General features: G+C 43.7%; 1 protein-coding gene across 1 annotated transcript; it reads left to right on the forward strand.

Annotated features, from left to right (window-relative positions):
• The first annotated feature begins 351 nt into the window (after window positions 1-351).
• CIDEA (cell death inducing DFFA like effector a) lies at window positions 352-12,512 on the forward strand. The gene is made up of 5 exons (XM_053396568.1): window positions 352-495; window positions 5,601-5,757; window positions 8,024-8,170; window positions 9,350-9,534; window positions 11,927-12,512. Exons 1-5 carry the CDS (start codon window positions 452-454, stop codon window positions 12,051-12,053), a joined length of 660 nt encoding a protein of 219 aa, XP_053252543.1. The 5' UTR covers window positions 352-451; the 3' UTR covers window positions 12,054-12,512.
• The last annotated feature ends 7,642 nt before the right edge of the window (window positions 12,513-20,154 follow it).

Here is a 20,154-nt window from a genome sequence, read left to right on the forward strand (position 1 = left end):
TCTGGCTCCAATCCTATATTCACTAATCAAGAAGTGAATTTAGTGGAGCGTTCACTGTGTACCGCCTTATCGCGTAACCCTATGCACGTGTATTCAGAAGCAACTCCGCGGGAGTTGCAGGCTATCTGGGGCAGGGTGTGCTAAAGCCTCCTCCTCATTGTCGCACGTTCCCACGGGGGTGGAGGGTGGAGGTTCTTGTCGCCCCCTGCACACACCCAGGTAACCCGCCCGCGCTTTGGCGCCTGAGCCTTCTGCCGCGCCGGCCACGCGCACAGGCCCTTGCCTAATCTGCGTCCCTCCCGAAGGGGCGATTTCGCTGCGCGCCTCCGCCCGTCGGGGGCGGGGCTGCAAAGAGCGACGCCTCCCTGGAGCTCCTGGGCTCATAAGAGGGCCGCGGAGGGAGGGGGCGCAGACGGCGTTGCTCGCTGGGAAGGAAGCCGAAGGTGCAGGGATGGCGGTGGTGTGTGCGCGCGATTTAGCCGCGGTTTTTTTCCGGTGAGTGATCGCCTAGACGCTTGCTACCCAGGCACGTTTACTCGGGAGTAAGTCCCGCGGCGACCCTCCTTGGGCGCTTGTTGCCCGATATGCACACATGCAGTTGCATCTATCATCTATCTATCTATCTATCTATCTATCTATCGCCTTTACGTTTTCTGGGAGCTGGGGTGTCAGCGCCTGCTTGCTTGCCCGCCCCTGTTGCTCGCTTGCCCGCTTTCCTCCCTGGGCAGGATCGGTCTCCTGAACTCCTGACCCGAGCAGCAGCCCTTAGTCCCCGGCTGCCATCTGGCTCCGCCACCTGGCACGTCCTCTTTGTCCGGCGCTCAAATGCGGACTAGGTGGCGCTCCTCTTTAAATCCAGGCGGGTTTTCTTTGTGTCTTGGAGGGGCAGGGCGGGAGGTCGGCGTCGCAGGATCCGCAGCTCTCAGGCAGTCACACGCTGTTGTGTTTTCTTAATTGGTTGCTTGGAAGTAGCCGCCGCCTTCCAAGATCATCTAGCCACCGGTTGAATGCACTGGAGGCTTTCTAAAATAACTTGAAACCAAAGGGCGGGGGGGGGGGAGTGGAGCTGTGTGACTCAAGCTTATGGGGTTTGTGGAAGCAGCTTCCGACCTAGTGGCCTTTACTCATAGAACGACGTGACTTGCTACACGGCAAGAAAAGACAGACGGGCCTCCCGGTCTGTGGTCTAAACTCAGGTCATACCTTTTGTTAGTATCCCACAAGTGGATGCCCTTCACCTTTTTCTCCCTCCCACGACTGGATGCTTGAAGCCGAGCATGCATGATGTTAGAGCCACAGTCCATCCTGTACTCCTGTTGGATACATTTTCCTCACCTTCCATCTGATTTGAAATCATAAACTGTGTTTAAGCAGAGATGTGTACATCTGAGACATCCTTTGAGCATGTGCAGATAACAGCCTCAGGAGAAGTGGGGAAACGAAGTCAGGGAAAGTGCATCAGGCGAAGACATCCCCGCCCCCTCTATGGTGTTTATAGCAGCATTATACAATGGGGGTGGCTATGACCTTGTTGAGTTTTAAGCCACAGGTGCTTGCAGAGCCACAGTCTAGCGCTCTTCTCTTTTATCTAGGGTTCTTTGCCTTGAAATGTCTCTTGCCTCTGACTACTAGTACACTTGAAATAAACTATCTTTTGGATAAAGAAGCTTCACCCTCTAAAGTGCCTCTTGGAACCTGTTGAAGTTGCAGGTCAACTTCACATCCTGTTGAGTAACTTTCACAGCACACTAACTGCTCTCCTGCACCACATGCTAGTGTGCCCCACCACACAATTTGGGAGTTAACCAGCTTGTGCATTTCTACAACATTGCTGGCTTGTTTTCAATGGTTTGTATATTGTCAGCGAAGCAGGTATCTCATAAAGCAGCTGTTGGGGAAGCTTATTTGCTCATTGGGATAGATCCTTATCCAGATCAGCCTCAGAGGTCAAATTTAACCATTTGCATGTCAGTTGCATGATGTCATTATGGTGCAACATGGTTCCTGCTTGTCAAAATCCCTTGCACACCTTTGCAAGTCTTCCCAAAGTCTTTTTTGCAAGTCTTTAAATCCAATGTTGGAGGTTTAAAAGAGGAGGCAAGTGCTTTAACACAGTGTTGTCTTAAAGTGGCAAAGCGCCCTTTGAAGGAGGCAGGGAGGCTGCATCAAAGAGCACTTTTGCCAAGCACTTTAAGAGTGGATGCACTGCCTATGTCACTGGTGCCAACCCCAGGGGTCCGTGGGGGCTTTGACCCCCACAATAATATATTTGAGGGAGCCACACACCCCAAGTTAGTGGGCACCACCAGACCCTGCTCTGCCTCTGGCTTTTCCTCCTGGTCCATGAGAGAGGAGGAGGAGGAGCTGCTGTCAGCCATTGACCACTGCATCTGACTCTGCCCCGGCTCCTTCTCCAAAAACACGATACAACATTGCGCATTGTGCATGTGGCATCACATGCACATGCCTGCACATAGTGTGTGTGACATTGCACATTGTCCGCGTTACATTGTGTAGGCCTCCCCAGTCTTCACAAGATGATGCCAGTGACCTGTGCTGCTTTCTTTTCATTTCCCAAACGAAGAAAGACAGACGTGTGTTGCAAGCAAAGTCAGCAGAAGTGATTTCTTCTGTGCGGTACCTTTGCTTGTAAAATGCAAGTTACAAGTTGGGTTGGGGTGCCATATGGGCTTTAATCTGTGGTGGTGACATCTGTTTAGCTTTTCTCCACGGAGAGCTCTTGCCACAGTTAATCCTTTAATGTGTTTGTAAAATTACTTTTTACTTAAGACCTGTCAGTGGGGAAAAAAAGAGTCTTTCTGGAGAGAAATGTCACAGGAATCCGTTCCAAGAATAACTTAAATCTAGATACCATGTATAGCTTGAGCCACAGTGACCCTTGTGCAAGCCTTGGATAAATAGCCAAGTTATTGGAGTTGTGCTCTATAAATGTGAAACTCTTCTGAACACAGAGCAGAAATATAACTGTCTCAAGGGAAAGGTCTGCCTAAGCAAAACTTATGACATGTCTGTTGGCAACTGCAGACTAACATGGATTCTTGGCAGAGTATTGTTTTATAGGACTGCAATCTTTGACCTGATTTAACCAAGTTGGGATTGTTCCTAAGTAAGCTTTATATGAGCAGGCTGCATATCCAACAACACAGTACTGTTGCTAAAGTGAGGTCATGGCTCTGACTTTTTTTTATATAAAAGCATTAGGCAACCTTAAAAATTGATCTGCTGTAACCAGATTACAGAATTAAATATAGGGCAATCATGGCATTAAGGAGACACTCCTAATGCTGTGCTGGGACAGTGGTTGAGTCACAAATAACCTAATTTAAAGGTTTGTGTCCTAACCTATCATCCACTATGGATCTTTCAATTGTAATTAACCTTGTTTCAGGTTGCCTAAGCAAAGTGCTTGGATATAGGTATACAGTGAGATGAAGTAAGATCCTGCAAAAGTATCCATTGGCAATCAAGGTGACTGGCTAAATGCTTATAAATCTGAAGTGAGACTTTTATAGACAGCCTGTAGAAAGTGCTATGGCTGAACAGTATAAAGGAATAGCCACTGCCATCCTAATTGTCGGCTGCAGTGTTTTTGCTTTTTGCAGGAGGTCCTCTTGGATTGAGTGCAACTATGGAAGCACAGGTGATGTTCGTGGCTAGGAGTGCCTTTTACCAGCTTATGCTGTCAGCTGTGACCCTTTCTTTAGGAAGCATATTTTGTCTCAGTCACACATGTGCTGGTTAAAATCAAACTAGACTACAGTGGTACCTCGGGTTAAGTACTTAATTCATTCCGGAGGTCCGTTCTTAACCTGAAACTGTTCTTAACCTGAAGCACCACTTTAGCTATTGGGGCCTCCTGCTGCCGCCGGAGCATGATTTCTGTTCTCATCCTGAAGCAAAGTTCTTAACCCGAGGTACTATTTCTGGGTTAGCAGAGTCTGTAACCTGAAGCATATGTAACTTGAAGGGTATGTAACCCGAGGTACCACTGTATTTAACGTATACTTTGTTGGGCAATCTTGAAAAATGGCTTGGAACTGGTACAGAATGTCAGGATGTCTGATGAGGGTTAGGTGTTTGGGCAAACCTGTATTGTACATATTAGCAGCCAATATGTTTCCGGGTCCAAGGAGTACTGGCCTAGACCTTCAAAGCCCTAAACCTTTGGGTCTAGGTGATTTGAAGGATTGCCTACGTGCATGCAAGCCTGGCCAGGCCTTAAAATTTATCTTGGGAAGGAAGGATGAAAGAAGTCTGCGAACTTGCCAAGGAACTGATAAGGTTCATTACTGAGTCATCTGCAGTTTGACAGATCACTCTTCTTCTCAGGCAGAGAGGAAAAATGGTGAAAACAGGTTATTTATTGGGACAGAGTGATTTTTGCATATGTTATTAAAGTTGCAAAACAATGAAGCATGGGATGGAGCAATGGAGAAATTTCTGAAACAATGGGATATCAGCTACGCCCAAGGCATGATGGAGAACGTCAACAACCGGGAAAAGATAGACGTAACATTTTATAAGGACAGGAAGAAACACCAATTTGAGTAATTGGTATTAGTAATTGTATTATAATTTGGTATTGCTATAATGAAGCAATTATTGGATTGTAATTGAAAATTAATAAAAAATATTACCAACAAAATTTATTTTGGGAACCCAAGATAATTAAAATGGCAGACAGTAGACACAGAACCATCTCAGTGGTGGCCTCACACCTTTGATAATTCCTCCTGAGGAAATTGTGGACCGGATCCTTTATCTTTAACTGAGCTCTGAAAACATTTCCATTCTAATCAGGTTTTTTAATGTTGTGCTGAGTTTCTACTGTTTCCATTAATAACAAGCTAAAATTATCAGTAGTGTGTTGTATTTTTAACCACAGCTACTTAACCTTTGTAATTATAGTTTATGGAATTGTTTAGCCCAAGTGTTTTAGAGGTGGTCTGGTAGACATTGTCATATGTTTTTTGATAGTCAAGTGTGAATATAACATTCCTCAGTTAAGAGGATGGGTCCTCTTAGGCATCAATAACTGGAACAGGAAGCAGGAATTAATATGCTTATCATGAGATACATGCAAGAATTGAATTTAGGCACTAACAGTCATTTATTTGCTCCTTACAGCAGATGGGCCCTATTATATATTCTAGCAAAGACTCCAGTTACTAGTCTGTCTTCTAAAGATGCTGTGCTAATATTGGAAACAGTAAATTAGACCATGTTTAGGGGCCCAGCTGGCAAACACACACTATTCTGATCAGCTGCAAAGATAGTCAGATGGGTTTTACTGGACGCTGTGGGGATGACACTGTATAGCTCATAGTTACATCTATAGATCAAAACAATCACTGTTGGATCAAAATGCCCCTTCCCTCAAATGCTTAATATCTCTTTTTCTAGCCTGGAAGAAGGTATATATTTAGCAATGCATGAATTGCTCTGCATCTAGGCTGCAGGCTGACATGAATTATACCCATGATGCTACTGTGTACTAGAAATGATTTCCTTGCTCTTAAAACTGAAACCATACAATGTACATAAAAAAATAACAAACCCCAAACTGCTTTCTGTTCTAGATCTCTGGTGTCAGTGGGAGCATCTCTAGGGTCAGTAACAAGACAGACCCTGTTTGCACCTCTTCCAGCTGCAGCTCGGCCCTTCCGTGTTTGTAACCATGACAGAAGCAGTCGGAGAGGAGTTGTTGCAAGCACCCTAGAGGAGCTTATTAGCAAGGTATGCCTCCTGTCAAAAGCACAAGCCTGATGATCATGCCAGGACCTCATTATCTCAGCCATGTGTTCAAAAATTCTTGCCCCACATACACACAGGTGATGTGTGTACACTACAGCCTCCATCAGCCCCAGCCAGGACATAAAAGGCAGCAGGTGGGTGAAGGCTACTGTGAAGTCCTGGATCTAGCAGGGATGTTTACTTCTTGGAGAAGTCTGGTCCTACCTGTTTGTCTTAGCTCCAGTCATAGTTGTATTAGATGCTCAAGATACCTTTTCCATTCCAATTAACTTAGCCAGTGATCCATAGCACTCTAGTCTAGAGAAAAGTTCTCCACTGAACCTGAAGATACATCTCATCCAACAAAAATCCAAAACCTTATTGCATATCCCCAAGGCTCCTCCTCAGGTTATCTCAGTCCCTAAGTGTTAGGAGAAGCAGGACAGCAATCAGGTCCTTTATCCACAGTGAATTGGTCTGAAGGTCACTCAGTGAGCTTCATAGCTGACTGGGGAGTTTCACCCAGGTTTCCCAGGTCCATGTTCATTATTCTGACCACAACACCATGCTGGCTGTCTCCGCACATGATGTGGAGCTGCCCTGTTGTAGGCCCCCTTTGGGGTGAGGCCTTTGTAATGTAATTAATCACTGTGTTTCAAAGATGCCTATTTGTAGTTTACCACTGGACCATGAGCACTGGTTACACGTGCATGCCTTCCATGCAACAGTGACCAGCGGTTTGAACTCCCTGCCCTTATCTCAGGAGGCGATTTATATTGCCATGAGCACCAAGAAGAGAAATTTGTAAAAATTTGGCCAGCTTTTCTTGCACAACTTAAGTTGGCAGTGCAGTATACTTGTATTAAACAACACTGTAATATCATGTCCTTAACCCATGTCCTCCTTTCCCTTTTTTACTTTTTATGGATTCAAAAATTGTGATAAAGTTTATATGGAAAATACATCTCTTAACTGAACAAGTAGAGCAGAATTGTGGGAATTGTCCCCACAAACCACCATTAACCTGATTTGTAGAATGCAGAAGTGTAGAGTGGATTGCAGCTGTCCTACTTAGACTAGATTAGGAGGCTGGTGAGATGGCTTTGGGTTATGCCTGGAACCAGTCACAGCACCAATTGCTACCTCATACAGTCAAACCTCGGTTGTCAAATGTAATCCATTCTGGAAGCCCATTTGGCTTCTGAAACGTTCGACAACTGAGGTTTGGCTTCCAATTGGTTGCAAGAGCTTCCTGCACTCAAGCAGAAGCTGCGTCGGACATTCGGCTTCCGAAAAACGTTCGAAAGCTGGAGCATTTACTTCTGGGTTTTTGGCATTTGGGATCCGAAACGTTAAAAAACGGGAGCAGTTCAGGAACTGAGGTTTGACTGTACCAGCACTGGAATGCTGCATGGATGGAAGACCATCTCAGAATCCTGTGTACAGTACTGTAGAAAGAGGATGGGAGTGGGAATGGATCGAAATGTAAAGTAGTTAAGGTGATTTGGATAATAAAGAGCAACTTGCTTTGTAGCTATAGGAATCTAGACTGCTTCTGCAAGTCACACTAATAATGCCCTCTCTTGGCAGCAGAATTTCTTTAAAATCTATTTTCGATTTGAGTTCTAATCTGCAGGGCTAAACTAGATGCATCATTGTCAATATTCACTTTTAAAGAATGTAAATAGCAGCCACAGGGAGGAATTTAACTCTCCACAATCACCAAATCTCTCAAAGTAATTTGTTTTGGAAAGAAGGCCTCCATTGTCACGGATGGGGGCTTTCCTCCTGATTGAAAATAGCAAGGTCTCATGCATGCACACACACACACACACACACACACACACACACACACACAAAGCCAGCACTGCTGCTTATATGTGTGTGCGTGTGTTTATTTTCTGTTGCATTCATATAAAGCCTAGTTTGGTCCTAAGCATTGACTTTCCAGTGATAAAAATAAGCACATTTTGGAGGCGGCTTGAACACCATGTGAACACAGGGCTTCATAAATTGGGGCTACACACACAGATCTGATTCTCTTCCATAATTTTCTCCATTCAAAAGTAGCTGGGCTCATGTTAGCTCAATCTATGACAGCTTAATCTATGTAGAATGGTGCATGCAAATAACTTAATCGTACAGTTTCTGAGTAATAGACATTCACGCCTTTGATGTGTCTTGCTTCAGTAGGGGGTAAGTAAAGTAGGATTGCCCTGAACCAATAAGGCATTTGGAGCTACGTTTTGCTCTTCTGTCTGTATTTTAGACCTTAGATACCTTAATGATTACTGCTGGGCTGATAACACTAGTTCTGGAGGAAGATGGCACAGTGGTGGATACAGAAGACTTCTTCCAGTCCCTGGGAGACAACACACATTTCATGGTTCTAGAGAGAGGACAGAAATGGAAGCCAGTAAGTGTTGTTCTGAAAATAGTTTATTACAGAAAATAATAAACTTGATATGCCCTGTTTGCTTTGAGTTTAAACAAAACTTCTTCAGTCTTTCCAATTACAGGCCTAATTACACCCACCAAACCTTGGAGATCGGCCTACCAGGAAGTTTTGGGCAGACTACCCCTCTCTTTCCCATGCCTAATGTCGTATGTGACCTCAGGCATGGGAGACTCCAGGTCCCACGGGAGCAATGCAGATTCGGGCACCAGATTCTGAAAGTGCCAACTTGTTGACGCAAAGGAAGAATCGGGAACAAACTTCTTCTACTTTTTAATTGCCAGTTTGAATTCAGTTCCTGGTATTGTGTCTGCTTAGTTACAAAAGACAGAATTGTTTCCATCTCCGTACTGATGTAAGCATTAATAGATAGGTCACGCCCGTGAAGCCTATTGTAATAAAACTAGGTATGCTTCTTTGGGAATACATCCTGTTGAACAAAGTAGAACTGAATGTGTGTTTACTTGGAAGTAAGCATCCAGAGCAGAGGGTGGCAGTTACAGGACAAAACAGTGTTTCTCCATGAGAGTAAATAGTCATGCCAATTAGCTGGTAGAGTTACGTTTTTTCTACATATATTGTTTATTCCCCCACCCCACCCCAAGAAGTAAAACCATAAATTTAATAACTGAACACATTACAGAGGTTAGGTAGCTGGAGGGTATAAAACACAGGACAAAGACAACACTACCTCCATGGATGACTAGTGAGATAGAGAATGATATCTCCTGAACCTTGTTCCTCTGATTTGCTAGTTCCCTGGTTCAGTAGAAATCCTGAAACAATAAATGTTATATCTGACATTATATCACTTGTGTTAAATCTGGATACTGAGGTTATTCTCCAGTGTCTCTCTAAGCCTTTTAACTAGGTGGTGGTAAAAAAAATATTTCCCAAACTGTTCCCAAATTTTTCAAACAACCTTTACCGTATTCCGGTAATTGTAAACTTCCAAGGGACTCAAGAGCTTGATTCAAAACCCATTTTGGTGGTTAAACCATAGTTCAAAGGCTATTGATTAATTTCTGTTCTCAATAAGTTAATTAGTCTAAAAAAAAAAATCCTACAGGGCTCTTGGGTGTAGATAGGTGTTGGGAGCTGAAATATTTCACACACTTGTTTTTCTTTCCTCTGAATTAGGGGCCAAGACCCTGCTTTGCAGCAGTACAGCAGCCAAAGAAAATGGGGGTGGCAAATATCACCTTGGATTTGTACAAAGTGAACCCTAAGGACTTCATTGGCTGCCTAAATATCAAAGCTACCTTTTATGAAATCTATTCTGTGACGTATGATATCCAATGCATGGGAGCAAAGGCTGTACTGAGGTAAGTGTGTGCCTCTAGTTCAGACTCAACCATGCATAGGTGAAATTACACCCAAAAGTCCACAGCTGAATAACTCCCTTATTAAGACCAACCCAAAAGTCCGACATGTGGCAAGCTTTCAAGCCCTCTGGAATCCTTCATTGGACAAAGTGTTAAACAAATCAGTGACTGTTAGGGTGAGGGAAAATCAACAAAAGTTGGGGTCAGTGTTGTAGTAATGAGACCATCATGGATATTTGAGTGCAAGGTGGAGATTGCATGTGTGTGATTCCCTCCCAGGTGCCACTGTTCATCAAGCTACATACCTAGGATTCTGGGATAAAAAAGCAATGGCTGTTGTCCCCATTCATTGACAAAATAAAGCCTTCTTTCCCACATCTTAAACAAAGCACCTGGGTTCCAGGGTAGGCAGAGAGCACAAGTAAAGGGAAACATGGCAATGAGTTACATTACAAGAAGTTGTGTGAAGAGAGAGTTGTCCCAGTTTGCATCACTTTACACTTTGAACCACATTTGACACTTTAACATCCATACACCTGTTTTGGGATTTGATATTTGTCTGCCCTACCATGAAAAACCTGATGGCAAAATTTGCCACCTAACTGCTCAGTCTCTACGGCCGTCCACTTATGAACAAGATAAGAATCACTGGTTCAAGTTCAGATCCTTAAAGTAACCAGTACAAATGCTGCACTGATAAAGACTATAAAAAGGAAATGCTGAAAGTGAAATTTCAAAGAGGAGCTGAAATGCCAGAGCTGCTGTTTCTGCAATGTCAGTCTTCTTAAAAATAAATTCAAATAGAGAAAAAAATTATTGATAACTCTGCTGTCTGTTCAGATATCTTGATGTGTTGTGCAGTGGAGGCTAAGCAAGCTACACCTGATTCCCTAGATACATGGTGACCTGCTAAATAAAGGCACGAGCAAGTTGAATGTTCAAGGAACTGGCAAGCTTATAAAATGATCTGAAGGTTCTTGATGTCTCAGACTCTCTGAAACACTAGGTGGTGGTAGTGCCTAAAATTTCTGAAGCAAGAACTGGAGTGCAATGATAAGGAATTCCCTATAAAAATGTGGGAATTACAAATGCAGAAGGACTCCTGCAAATATAGCAAGCACTGACATGTTTCTAGAAGTTATTAAAGTGGTGATAGTGGGATAATATCCAGAAACAACAGCTTTGGGTCTGTTAAGGTAGGCTACTGATCTGATCCAGTATATTTTAATGCTTGCTGTAGCATGAGGAACCAAGCGAATATATATTATAATTAATTCTAGCAGTCCCCTGTAGGAAAGTATGAGCCTTTCTGACTTTCAGGTTAAACTTACCGTATTTTTTGCACCATAACACTCACTTTTTTCTTCCTTAAAAGTAAGGGGAAATGTCTGTGCGTGTTATAGAGGGAATGCCTACGGGTGGCATGCCTACAGATTTTCCTCCTCTAAAAACTACGTGCGTGTTATGGTCGGGTGCGTGTTATAGAGCGAAAAATATGGTAATTGCAAAGTAAATATACTTAGAATGGCAGCAAAAAACAAAAAGAACTTCAGCTTGGTATTTGAACATAGGAATTTCAGAACCTTTCACGATAGCATGAAAAGAAAGCAATATAATAAATTGACATAGAAGTTTCATATAAAATGGCTAGAGCAGGCATAGGCAAACTCCGGCCCTCCAGATGTTTGGGACTACAATTCCCATCACCCTTGACCACTGGTCCTGTTAGCTAGGGATGATGGGAATTGTAGTCCCAAATTGCTAACAATCTTTAAAATTCCTGGATAAATACCTGCTATAAAGATTGTTACCAGCAGCTAAAATAACAATGTTGGTGTCAGATGAGATTGGGCATTTCATAACTGGGATGCTCTAGTTGAAAAGTCTCTTTTTTGCTGACAACCTGATGGTGCAGGATATCAACAGATCTTGGAATGCGGGCAGGTTGACATGGGAGTCTGTTTTCTCCAGGTAGCTGGGCCCAAACCATTTAGAGCTTTAAAAGTAAGCATCCAGCTCTTGGAATTGGAATTGGAAGTGAATGCTGCCAGACATTCTGCACTAATTGAAGCTTCTAAACCATCTTCAAAAGCAGCTCCAAGTATAATGTCACTGCCATCAGCCATGCTCTGATAACCTTCCATTTGGCTAACTGGCTAGGCTATCCCTGTCCAGAAGTATTCTGTGCTACCAGTTGGTCTTCAAGCAACAAAGCTGGATCCAGGAGAATCCTTAAACTAAATTTGCTCTTTCAGGAAAAGTGCAACTTCAGAAAAAGTGCAGAGCACGTGCTGGTGTAAATTGTATATGGACAAAAGTGATGATGTGTTTTCTCCTTTTGTGCAATTTTTTTTGAACTTCTGTCTAAGCTTAATGTGTTTCTTTATTTAAGGAGGATACTTCGATATCTGTCACATATGGCACAAGTTACGGGACATGTCCTTCTTTACACTGGAACATATGTGCTACAGTTAATGGGTGACTATGAAGAAGATCGGCTTACAAATGGAAAGCGCTAACTAAAACCAGCATAAGAACCTTTTATTGCTGGTTCTGCAGCTGATACTTAAGCATTTTTAACTTAAATATATTTATAACTTAACACACTAAATGGTCAAGCAGCACTCTAATGACCAAAAGTTTAACTAAAGTAGCTTTTTTCATGTACAGGTTTTTCATTAAGATAATGATGTCATAAGTGTAAATATGATTGGAATCTTTTTAATGCAGTGGAAGGGGAAGTTTTTCATAGAAATTACTGTGCCATAAACTTCAAAAATGAAGAGTTGTGTGAATGGGAAGCAGGCATTTAATGACTTATCAGCTGAGATGTGTCTGTTAATCAGCATATAAACAGCCATGTAGCAAATTCTGATTGGAGGTGGTGACCATTTGTAGAAGTTTAATACTAATCTTGCCTACCACTTAAAACTGTTTTTCTTATAAATAAATTTCCAAGCTTCAGTATTTCAAAACTACATTGTTGTGCCATTTCTCAATACCATCTATCACTGCTACTGCCGCAACAAAACATGTCTCTCCTGTATCGGTGTCTTGCAGCCACAACAGATGCTGTAACCTTCCAATAGTTTGACTTCACCCCCAAAGGCTCACTCCTTCATTGTCTTCTGCACAACACACTCACTAAAATATGAAGCTTTCAGAAATTTCCACACAACCTTGTGTTAATAGTTCAAGTGCTTCTCTTGTCACCATCATTGTTGGCAAATTTAAAGACTGATCTGCTTTTAACAGGTTAAGCATTGTTTGGGATTTCGTTCAATACTGAGACTTTTAATTACGACTACAGTGGTACCTCAGGTTACAGACGCTTCAGGTTACAGGAGGCCCCTTTAGCTAAAGTGGTGTTTCTGGTTAAGAACAGTTTCAGGTTAAGAACAGTTTCAGGTTAAGAACGGACCTCCAGAATGAATTAAGTACTTAACCCGAGGTACCACTGTATTTTCTTCTTTGAACTGCTTTGCCAGATATGAAGTCAAATCTGTATACAGTGGTACCTCGCAAGACGAAGTTAATTCGTTCCGCGAGTTTTTTCTTCTTGCGAGTTTTTTGTCTTGCGAAGCACGGTTTCCCATAGGAATGCATTGAAAATCAATCAATGCGTTCCTATGGAAACCGCCTTCAGACCAGGTCCGGGGACAGTCTGTCCCCCGACCTCTTCTGAAGGCTGGGGGGGGGGAGGGCTTTTCTTCCCACCGCCAGCCTTCAGAAGGCTGTTCTGAAGGCTGGCGGTGGGAAGAAAAGCCCTTCTCCCCACCTCCCGCCCCGCAAGCTCTGGGGACAGGAGGGCTTTGCTGCCGACCGCCAGCATTTTAAAAGCCCCCGGGACAGCGGAGACTTCTCCGGCAGCGAAGCCTCCGCTGTCCTGGGGCGATTTTAAAATGCTGGCGGGCGGCAGCGAAGCCGGCCGCCAGCATTTTAAGATCGCCCGGGACAGCGGAGAAGTCTCCGCTGTCCCGGGAAGGCAGGCGGGGGGGAGCAAAGACTTTCGCCCCCCGCCGGCCTTCAGAAGAGGTCCTGGACCTCTTCTGAAGGCCGGCGGGGGGCGAAAGTCTTTGCTCCCGACCGCCTGCCTTCCCGGGATAGCGGAGAAGCGCAGCGCGTTTCTCCGCTATCCCGACGGCTTTTGAAGGCAGGCGGGGGGGGAGCAAAGACTTTTGCCCCCCGCCGGCCTTCAGAAGAGGTCCAGGACCTCTTCTGAAGGCCGGCGGTGGGCGAAAGTCTTTGCTCCCACCTGCCCGCAATTAAAAGAGGTCCCCGGAGATTTCCCTATGGGCTTTCTTCTTGCGAAGCAAGCCCATAGGGAAATTTGTCTGGCGAAGCACCTCGAAAAACGGAAAACTCTTTCTTCTTGCGAGTTTTCCGTCTTGCGAGGCATTCGTCTTGCGAGGTACCACTGTATGGGGAATTTTACAGCTGGAAGAAAGCACCAGATGCCTTCTTCCTCTGTTCAATCAGACAGGGGAAATAAAGAGCATCAAAATAAAGCAGTGGTTTAGGGAAGCATTGACTTTAGGGGAGGTCAGCTGCTATTATTCTTGCTGCATCCCCATCTTGGACCTCTCTCACACCTTGCACCAAGGAAAAATATGACGATTGCTATGTTAACAGATGTAGAAATGAATCTTATTATGTCGCCATGGCACTGGGAGACAAATATTTATGGCTGTTGTTGGACAATATGTCCTGGATTATGAAACCTGGGGTGTCACTATTACAAAGACATTTGGTAGTAGTTAATATTAATTGTGTTTGTATACTACCTTTCCAAAGGAACAGGCTTGGTGCACAACATTATTTTTTAAAAATACAACCAGCTAGACACAATACATGTTTTAGTCATGATTTTATGCCACACCTATCCATGGAACTCAAGTTTCCATCAAGGCTCTGCCCAGGTATGGACTTACTTAGCTTCAGCAAGACTGTTTTACCATCTACATTCAGAACATGTTTTGGGGCCAAGCAAGACTTCCTATTGTTCCACCAAATGGTAAACTGGCTTAAATTCCTAAGACTAAATCCAGGCCCACTGAGTACAACTGCCCTGCCCACCCCACCCCTTATTCTTCATCTAAATTGAAAAAAGAATGTGGAAGAAACAATTGTGTGTAGAAAGTCCATTTTGTGGGTTGCAGGTAATGCCTGATTCACCATCCTTGCCCATGCTGGTGTTCCATTCACAAATCTAGTTGTTGACCCAGGGTGTATTAGTAACTGAATAAACAGTTTTTCTGCCTCATCAGGTGCAGCATTTTTATAAAACTAGTGTTTATCATTGACGGGGTGGGTCAACTTCAGCCTTGGCAGAAAGAACCATTTTGATTTTTGCTAGAACCTAGAGCTCTACCAACCAGGTACAAAACGGCGGTACCAGAAGCTTCCACAACAGGGCGGCCCAACTTTTCATATCAAGTGGGCCACTAAAGTACTTCAACATGGAACCTGTGGGCCACACACTGCCTTGTCCAGCAGAGGAGGGGAACGAGAACAAAACCTAAAGCCCTTTCCCTCATGCTGCTTTTCCAAAGCCATATAAGTGATGTATCAGGCTTTGGGAAAGAGGTGCAAGGCTCTGGAAGGGTCCCAGAGCCCTCCCAGCTTCATCCCAAAACTGGGAAAGCACGAACTAGGCTTTGAGAAGGAGGCGAGGACTCTAGGACACTGTGAGAGGCTTACCCAGAGGGCCTTACGAGCCGTATGTGTGTTGGACCGCCCTGTTCTACAGGTTTGGAATTGAGTACAAGGCTGTGTTGAGCACATGCTCATCCCAACATGCTTCTCAGGGCTAGATTTCACTGTCATTTACAACACAAATCCACCTGTAGTTTTTCAGGCTTCGTTTATTTCAGAAAGGGACATGGGTGGCGCTGTGGTCTAAACCACTGAGCCTCTTGGGCTTGCTGACTAGAAGGTCGGCGGTTCGGATCCCCATGACGGGATGAGCTCCCGATGTTCGGTCTCAGCTCCTGCCAACCTAGCACTTTGAAAGCAATGCCAAAAATGCAAGTAGATAAATAGGTACCGCTCCTGCAGGGAGGTAAATGGTGTTTCCGTGCGCTGTTCTGGTTTCGCCAGAAGCAGCTCAATCATGCTGGCCACATGACTAGGAAAAACTGTCTGCGGACAAAGGCCGACTCCCTTGGCCTGTAAAGCGAGAGGAGCGCTGCAACCCCAGAGTTGTCTGAGACTGGACTTAACTGTCAGGGGTCCTTTACCTTTTTTTACTTCAGAAACCTAATTTGAGCTCCAGGGGAGCATTTTTGTTGGTTTTAGATCTAAAAGAGCTAAATTTGGGGTCTTTAAGTAGTTGGTGGCTACTTTCTACTATTCACTTTATGTGTGGCTTTAAAAAAGAAGAAATGAACCACAACGAAAGGAAAGAATTGCATAAGAATTGTATGTGCTCATGGGGGCGGGGGAATCAGTATGATTGTAGTAGAGAGACAGCAAGCACTATGTGATTGGATGTGTCCATGAGCAGAATGGGGAGGAAGGCACATTTTGCAATTGCCCCTCCTCTCTTCCCCCCAAATCTGTTCTAGAAGATCCTCCAACTTTCTGCTGCAGATTTGGCAGCGGGTGGTGGGGTGGGGAGGGAGGATAACTGAAATTACCTCACTCCTTGTTCTGTTTATGGATTAGGAACACCACACAATATATCTCACCATACTGGAGAATATTGTGACTGTGTACTGCCTGTTTATAGGCATCTTAAAACTCTTGCTCCCCTTTCTATGGCTCTTTATCTTTAAGCTGGACATCCTTTAGCAAGACTGATTGGCTTAAAAAAGAAATGGAGTGTATGCAAACTGCATGGACTATAAAAAGGGGAGGTGTGAGGTGTCAATATCTGACATAGTTGGCACTCTGTGTTTAAACTGGTGGGTCACAAATTGTGGATCACAATTTGTGTAGACTGTAGCATCTCTGAAATCACAGTATGTTTAAATCATGGCTCTAATGCTGTTTGTATTCAAATGATTCATATAAGGATTATCCTGCCCTGCTGTATATATTGCTCTGTTTAGATGCAAAAACATTGCTTTTTATCAATTATGTTTACATCCAGCCTTTCTTCCACAGAACTCAAGAGTTGGGGTCCCAGGTGGTCTCCCACCTGGGCAGGCACTGCTGAAGCTCAGACCTGCCATTAAATGCCTTCCAATGTGCCCTGTGACCACGAAGATAAAAAAATACATAACAAAGCAAAAACCAAAAACAAACCAATACAGTGGTACCTTGGGTTACATACGCTTCAGGTTACAGACTCCACTAACCCAGAAATAGTGCTTCAGGTTAAGAACTTTGCTTCAGGATAAGAACAGAAATCGGGCTCCGGCGGCGCGGCAGCAGCAGGAGGCCCCATTAGCTAAAGTGGTGCTTCAGGTTAAGAACAGTTTCAGGTTAAGAACGGACCTCCAGAATGAATTAAGTACTTAACCCGAGGTACCACTATACATGTCTGTATGTGAAGTATAGTATTTTGCTGCAAGTGTGTGCACTGTCATCATGTATATGAAGCAGCAGCACACACATTTATCCATTCTTCATGTGGAATTGAAGACATCCTTTTTCAATGTGTGAATCTGCTGTTTAATTAAATCACAACACATGCTTTTGTCTAAACAGGAAAAAATCTTTCTTTACACATTCTGGGACTCCAGTCTTCCTGAGGAAGTTCAGTAGGGCAGGAGAAAAGAATGTCATTTCTGCCTACTGGATTTTGTTCCAATAATCTATTAGTGTTTCTTTAAAAACTTGAAGTCGAAGCAGAAAGCTTCAGGTTTTAATCAATTCATGGTGGAAACTAGTGCTTCCTTGCATTCACAACAGTGCCATTTCTTGTGTGACTGCATTACTTACTGCCAATCTAATGTTAATGAAACAGTGTGACTGTCTAGCTTCCAAAAAAGGAATTCTGTCTCAAGTACTCACTCCTGTTTGACTCAGACACTGCTCATATTCTGTATGCAAAGTTCCTCTACTTCCTGATTTGATTTCCCCACTGACTTTTTTCCTCTTGGGGAAACAATGTTTATAGTCCAATATTTATAAAGGCCTTTCTTTGCCTCAGCTATATAGCTGTGACTCTCAGTGCTAACAGTTCAATTTTACAAAGTGATGGGGCCAGACTAGGTATTATTCAGAGGTCCCACACAGGCTTATTCTGTTTTCAGGTCTCTTCATTCCATGTCCTTTCTCAGTAAAATCACATAGACTACAGGTGGGGCATGGGTTTCTTCAACATTTTAAAGTAGACAAACATGTACAGCTTGAGGCCTAGCAGGCAAAATTCTAATCACATGTGTTTCAATGCCAGGGAACCAAGTTTGCCTGTGAGTTTGTTTCCAGTGTGTCTCATTCTCATGTTTTTTTTGCAGAGGAGAAAAATGTTTGAGATTAGAGAGAGGGCTCAGAGAAAGGCAGGCAAATGCGAGAGATTGGGAAGCTAACAATGGAATACAGCAGCTAGCACATCATCAGGTACAAGAGAGTTGGGTAATTAAATGCCATATAAACTTTTCAAAATCATTTTCGACTATTTGACCTCACTCACTTGTGTGCTTGAAACTGATTTGGGCAGTGTAATCCTCTCCATGCCTACTCAGAAAGAGAAAAATAACTACCAAAATTTTAGAAGACATCTGAAGGCAGCCCTGTTTAGGGAAGCTTTTAATGTTTAATAGGTTATTGTATTTTAGTGTTTTGTTGGAAGCCGCCCAGAGTGGCTGGGGAAACCTAGCCAGAAGGGCAGGGTATAAATTATTATTATTATTATTATTATTAGTAGTAGTAGTAGTAGTAGTAGTAGTAGTAAGCCTCCTCAACTTCAGGGGTCTCACTCATGGATAAGTGTGTATAGGATAGGACTTGACCTTGGCAAACCTATTCTGTACTGGAGAAGCTCTCTCTAAGACTGACCTATATATTGTTGTTGTTGTTTAGTCGTTTAGTCGTGTCCGACTCTTCGTAACCCCATGGACCAGAGCACGCCAGGCACTTCTGTCCTCCACTGCCTCCCGCAGTTTGATCAAACTCATGCTGGTAGCTTCAAGAACACCATCCAACCATCTCATCCTCTGTCGTCCCCTTCTCCTTGTGCCCTCCATCTTTCCCAACATCAGGGTCTTTTCCAGGGAGTCTTCTCTTCTCATGAGGTGGCCAAAGTATTGGAGCCTCAGCTTCACGATCTGTCTTTCCAGTGAGCACTCAGGGCTGATTTCCTTAAGAATGGATACGTTTGATCTTCTTGCAGTCCATGGGACTCTCAAGAGTCTCCTCCAGCACCATATTTCAAAAGCATCAATTCTTCGGCGATCAGCCTTCTTTATGGTCCAGCTCTCACTTCCATACATCACTACTGGGAAAACCATAGCTTTAACTATACGGACCTTTGTTGGCAAGGTGATGTCTCTACTTTTGAAGATGCTGTCTAGGTTTGTCATTGCTTTTCTCCCAAGAAGCAGGCGTCTTTTAATTTCGTGACTGCTGTCACCATCTGCAGTGATCATGGAGCCCAAGAAAGTAAAATCTCTTACTGCCTCCATTTCTTCCCCTTCTATTTGCCAGGATGGGACCAGTGGCCATGATCTTCGTTTTTTTGATGTTGAGCTTCAGACCATATTTTGCGCTCTCCTCTTTCACCCTCAATAAAAGGTTCTTTAATTCCTCCTCACTTTCTGCCATCAAGGTTGTGTCATCTGCATATCTGAGGTTGTTGATATTTCTTCCGGCAATCTTAATTCCGGCTTCGGATTCATCCAGCCCAGCCTTTCGCATGATGAATTCTGCATATAAGTTAAATAAGCAGGGAGACATTATACAGCCTTGTCGTACTCCTTTCCCAATTTTGAACCAATCAGTTGTTCCATATCCAGTTCTAACTGTAGCTTCTTGTCCCACATAGATATTTCTCAGGAGACAGATGAGGTGATCAGGCACTCCCATTTCTTTAAGAACTTGCCATAGTTTGCTGTGGTCGACACAGTCAAAGGCTTTTGCATAGTCAATGAAGCAGAAGTAGATGTCTTTCTGGAACTCTCTAGCTTTCTCCATAATCCAGCGCATGTTTGCAATTTGGTCTCTGGTTCCTCTGCCTCTTCTAAATCCAGCTTGCACTTCTGGGAGTTCTCGGTCCACATACTGCTTGAGCCTTCCTTGTAGAATTTTAAGCATAACCTTGCTAGCGTATGAAATGAGTGCAATTGTGCGGTAGTTGGAGCATTCTTTGGCACTGCCCTTCTTTGGGATTGGGATGTAGACTGATCTTCTCCAATCCTCTGGCCACTGCTGAGTTTTCCAAACTTGCTGGCATATTGAGTGTAGCACCTTAACAGCATCATCTTTTAAAATTTTAAATAGTTCAGCTGGAATATCATCACTTCCACTGGCCTTGTTATTTGCAGTGCTTTCTAAGGCCCATTTGACTTCACTCTCCAGGATGTCTGGCTCAAGGTCAGCAATCACACTACCTGGGGTGTACGAGACATCCATATCTTTCTGGTATAATTCCTCTGTGTATTCTTGCCACCTCTTCTTGATGTCTTCTGCTTCTGTTAGGTCCTTACCACTTTTGTCCTTTATTATGGTAATCTT

This window comes from Podarcis raffonei, chromosome 7 (genome assembly GCF_027172205.1).
Source record: "Podarcis raffonei isolate rPodRaf1 chromosome 7, rPodRaf1.pri, whole genome shotgun sequence".
Lineage (NCBI taxonomy): Eukaryota > Metazoa > Chordata > Lepidosauria > Squamata > Lacertidae > Podarcis > Podarcis raffonei.

Coding starts and splice junctions, on each gene's coding strand:
- CIDEA (XM_053396568.1), top strand. CDS start 452: ATGGCGGTGGTGTGTGCGCGCGATTTAGCCGCGGTTTTTTTCCG. Junction 5,758..8,023: donor TAGAGGAGCTTATTAGCAAG/GTATGCCTCCTG, acceptor TCTGTATTTTAG/ACCTTAGATACCTTAATGAT. Junction 9,535..11,926: donor GGAGCAAAGGCTGTACTGAG/GTAAGTGTGTGC, acceptor TCTTTATTTAAG/GAGGATACTTCGATATCTGT.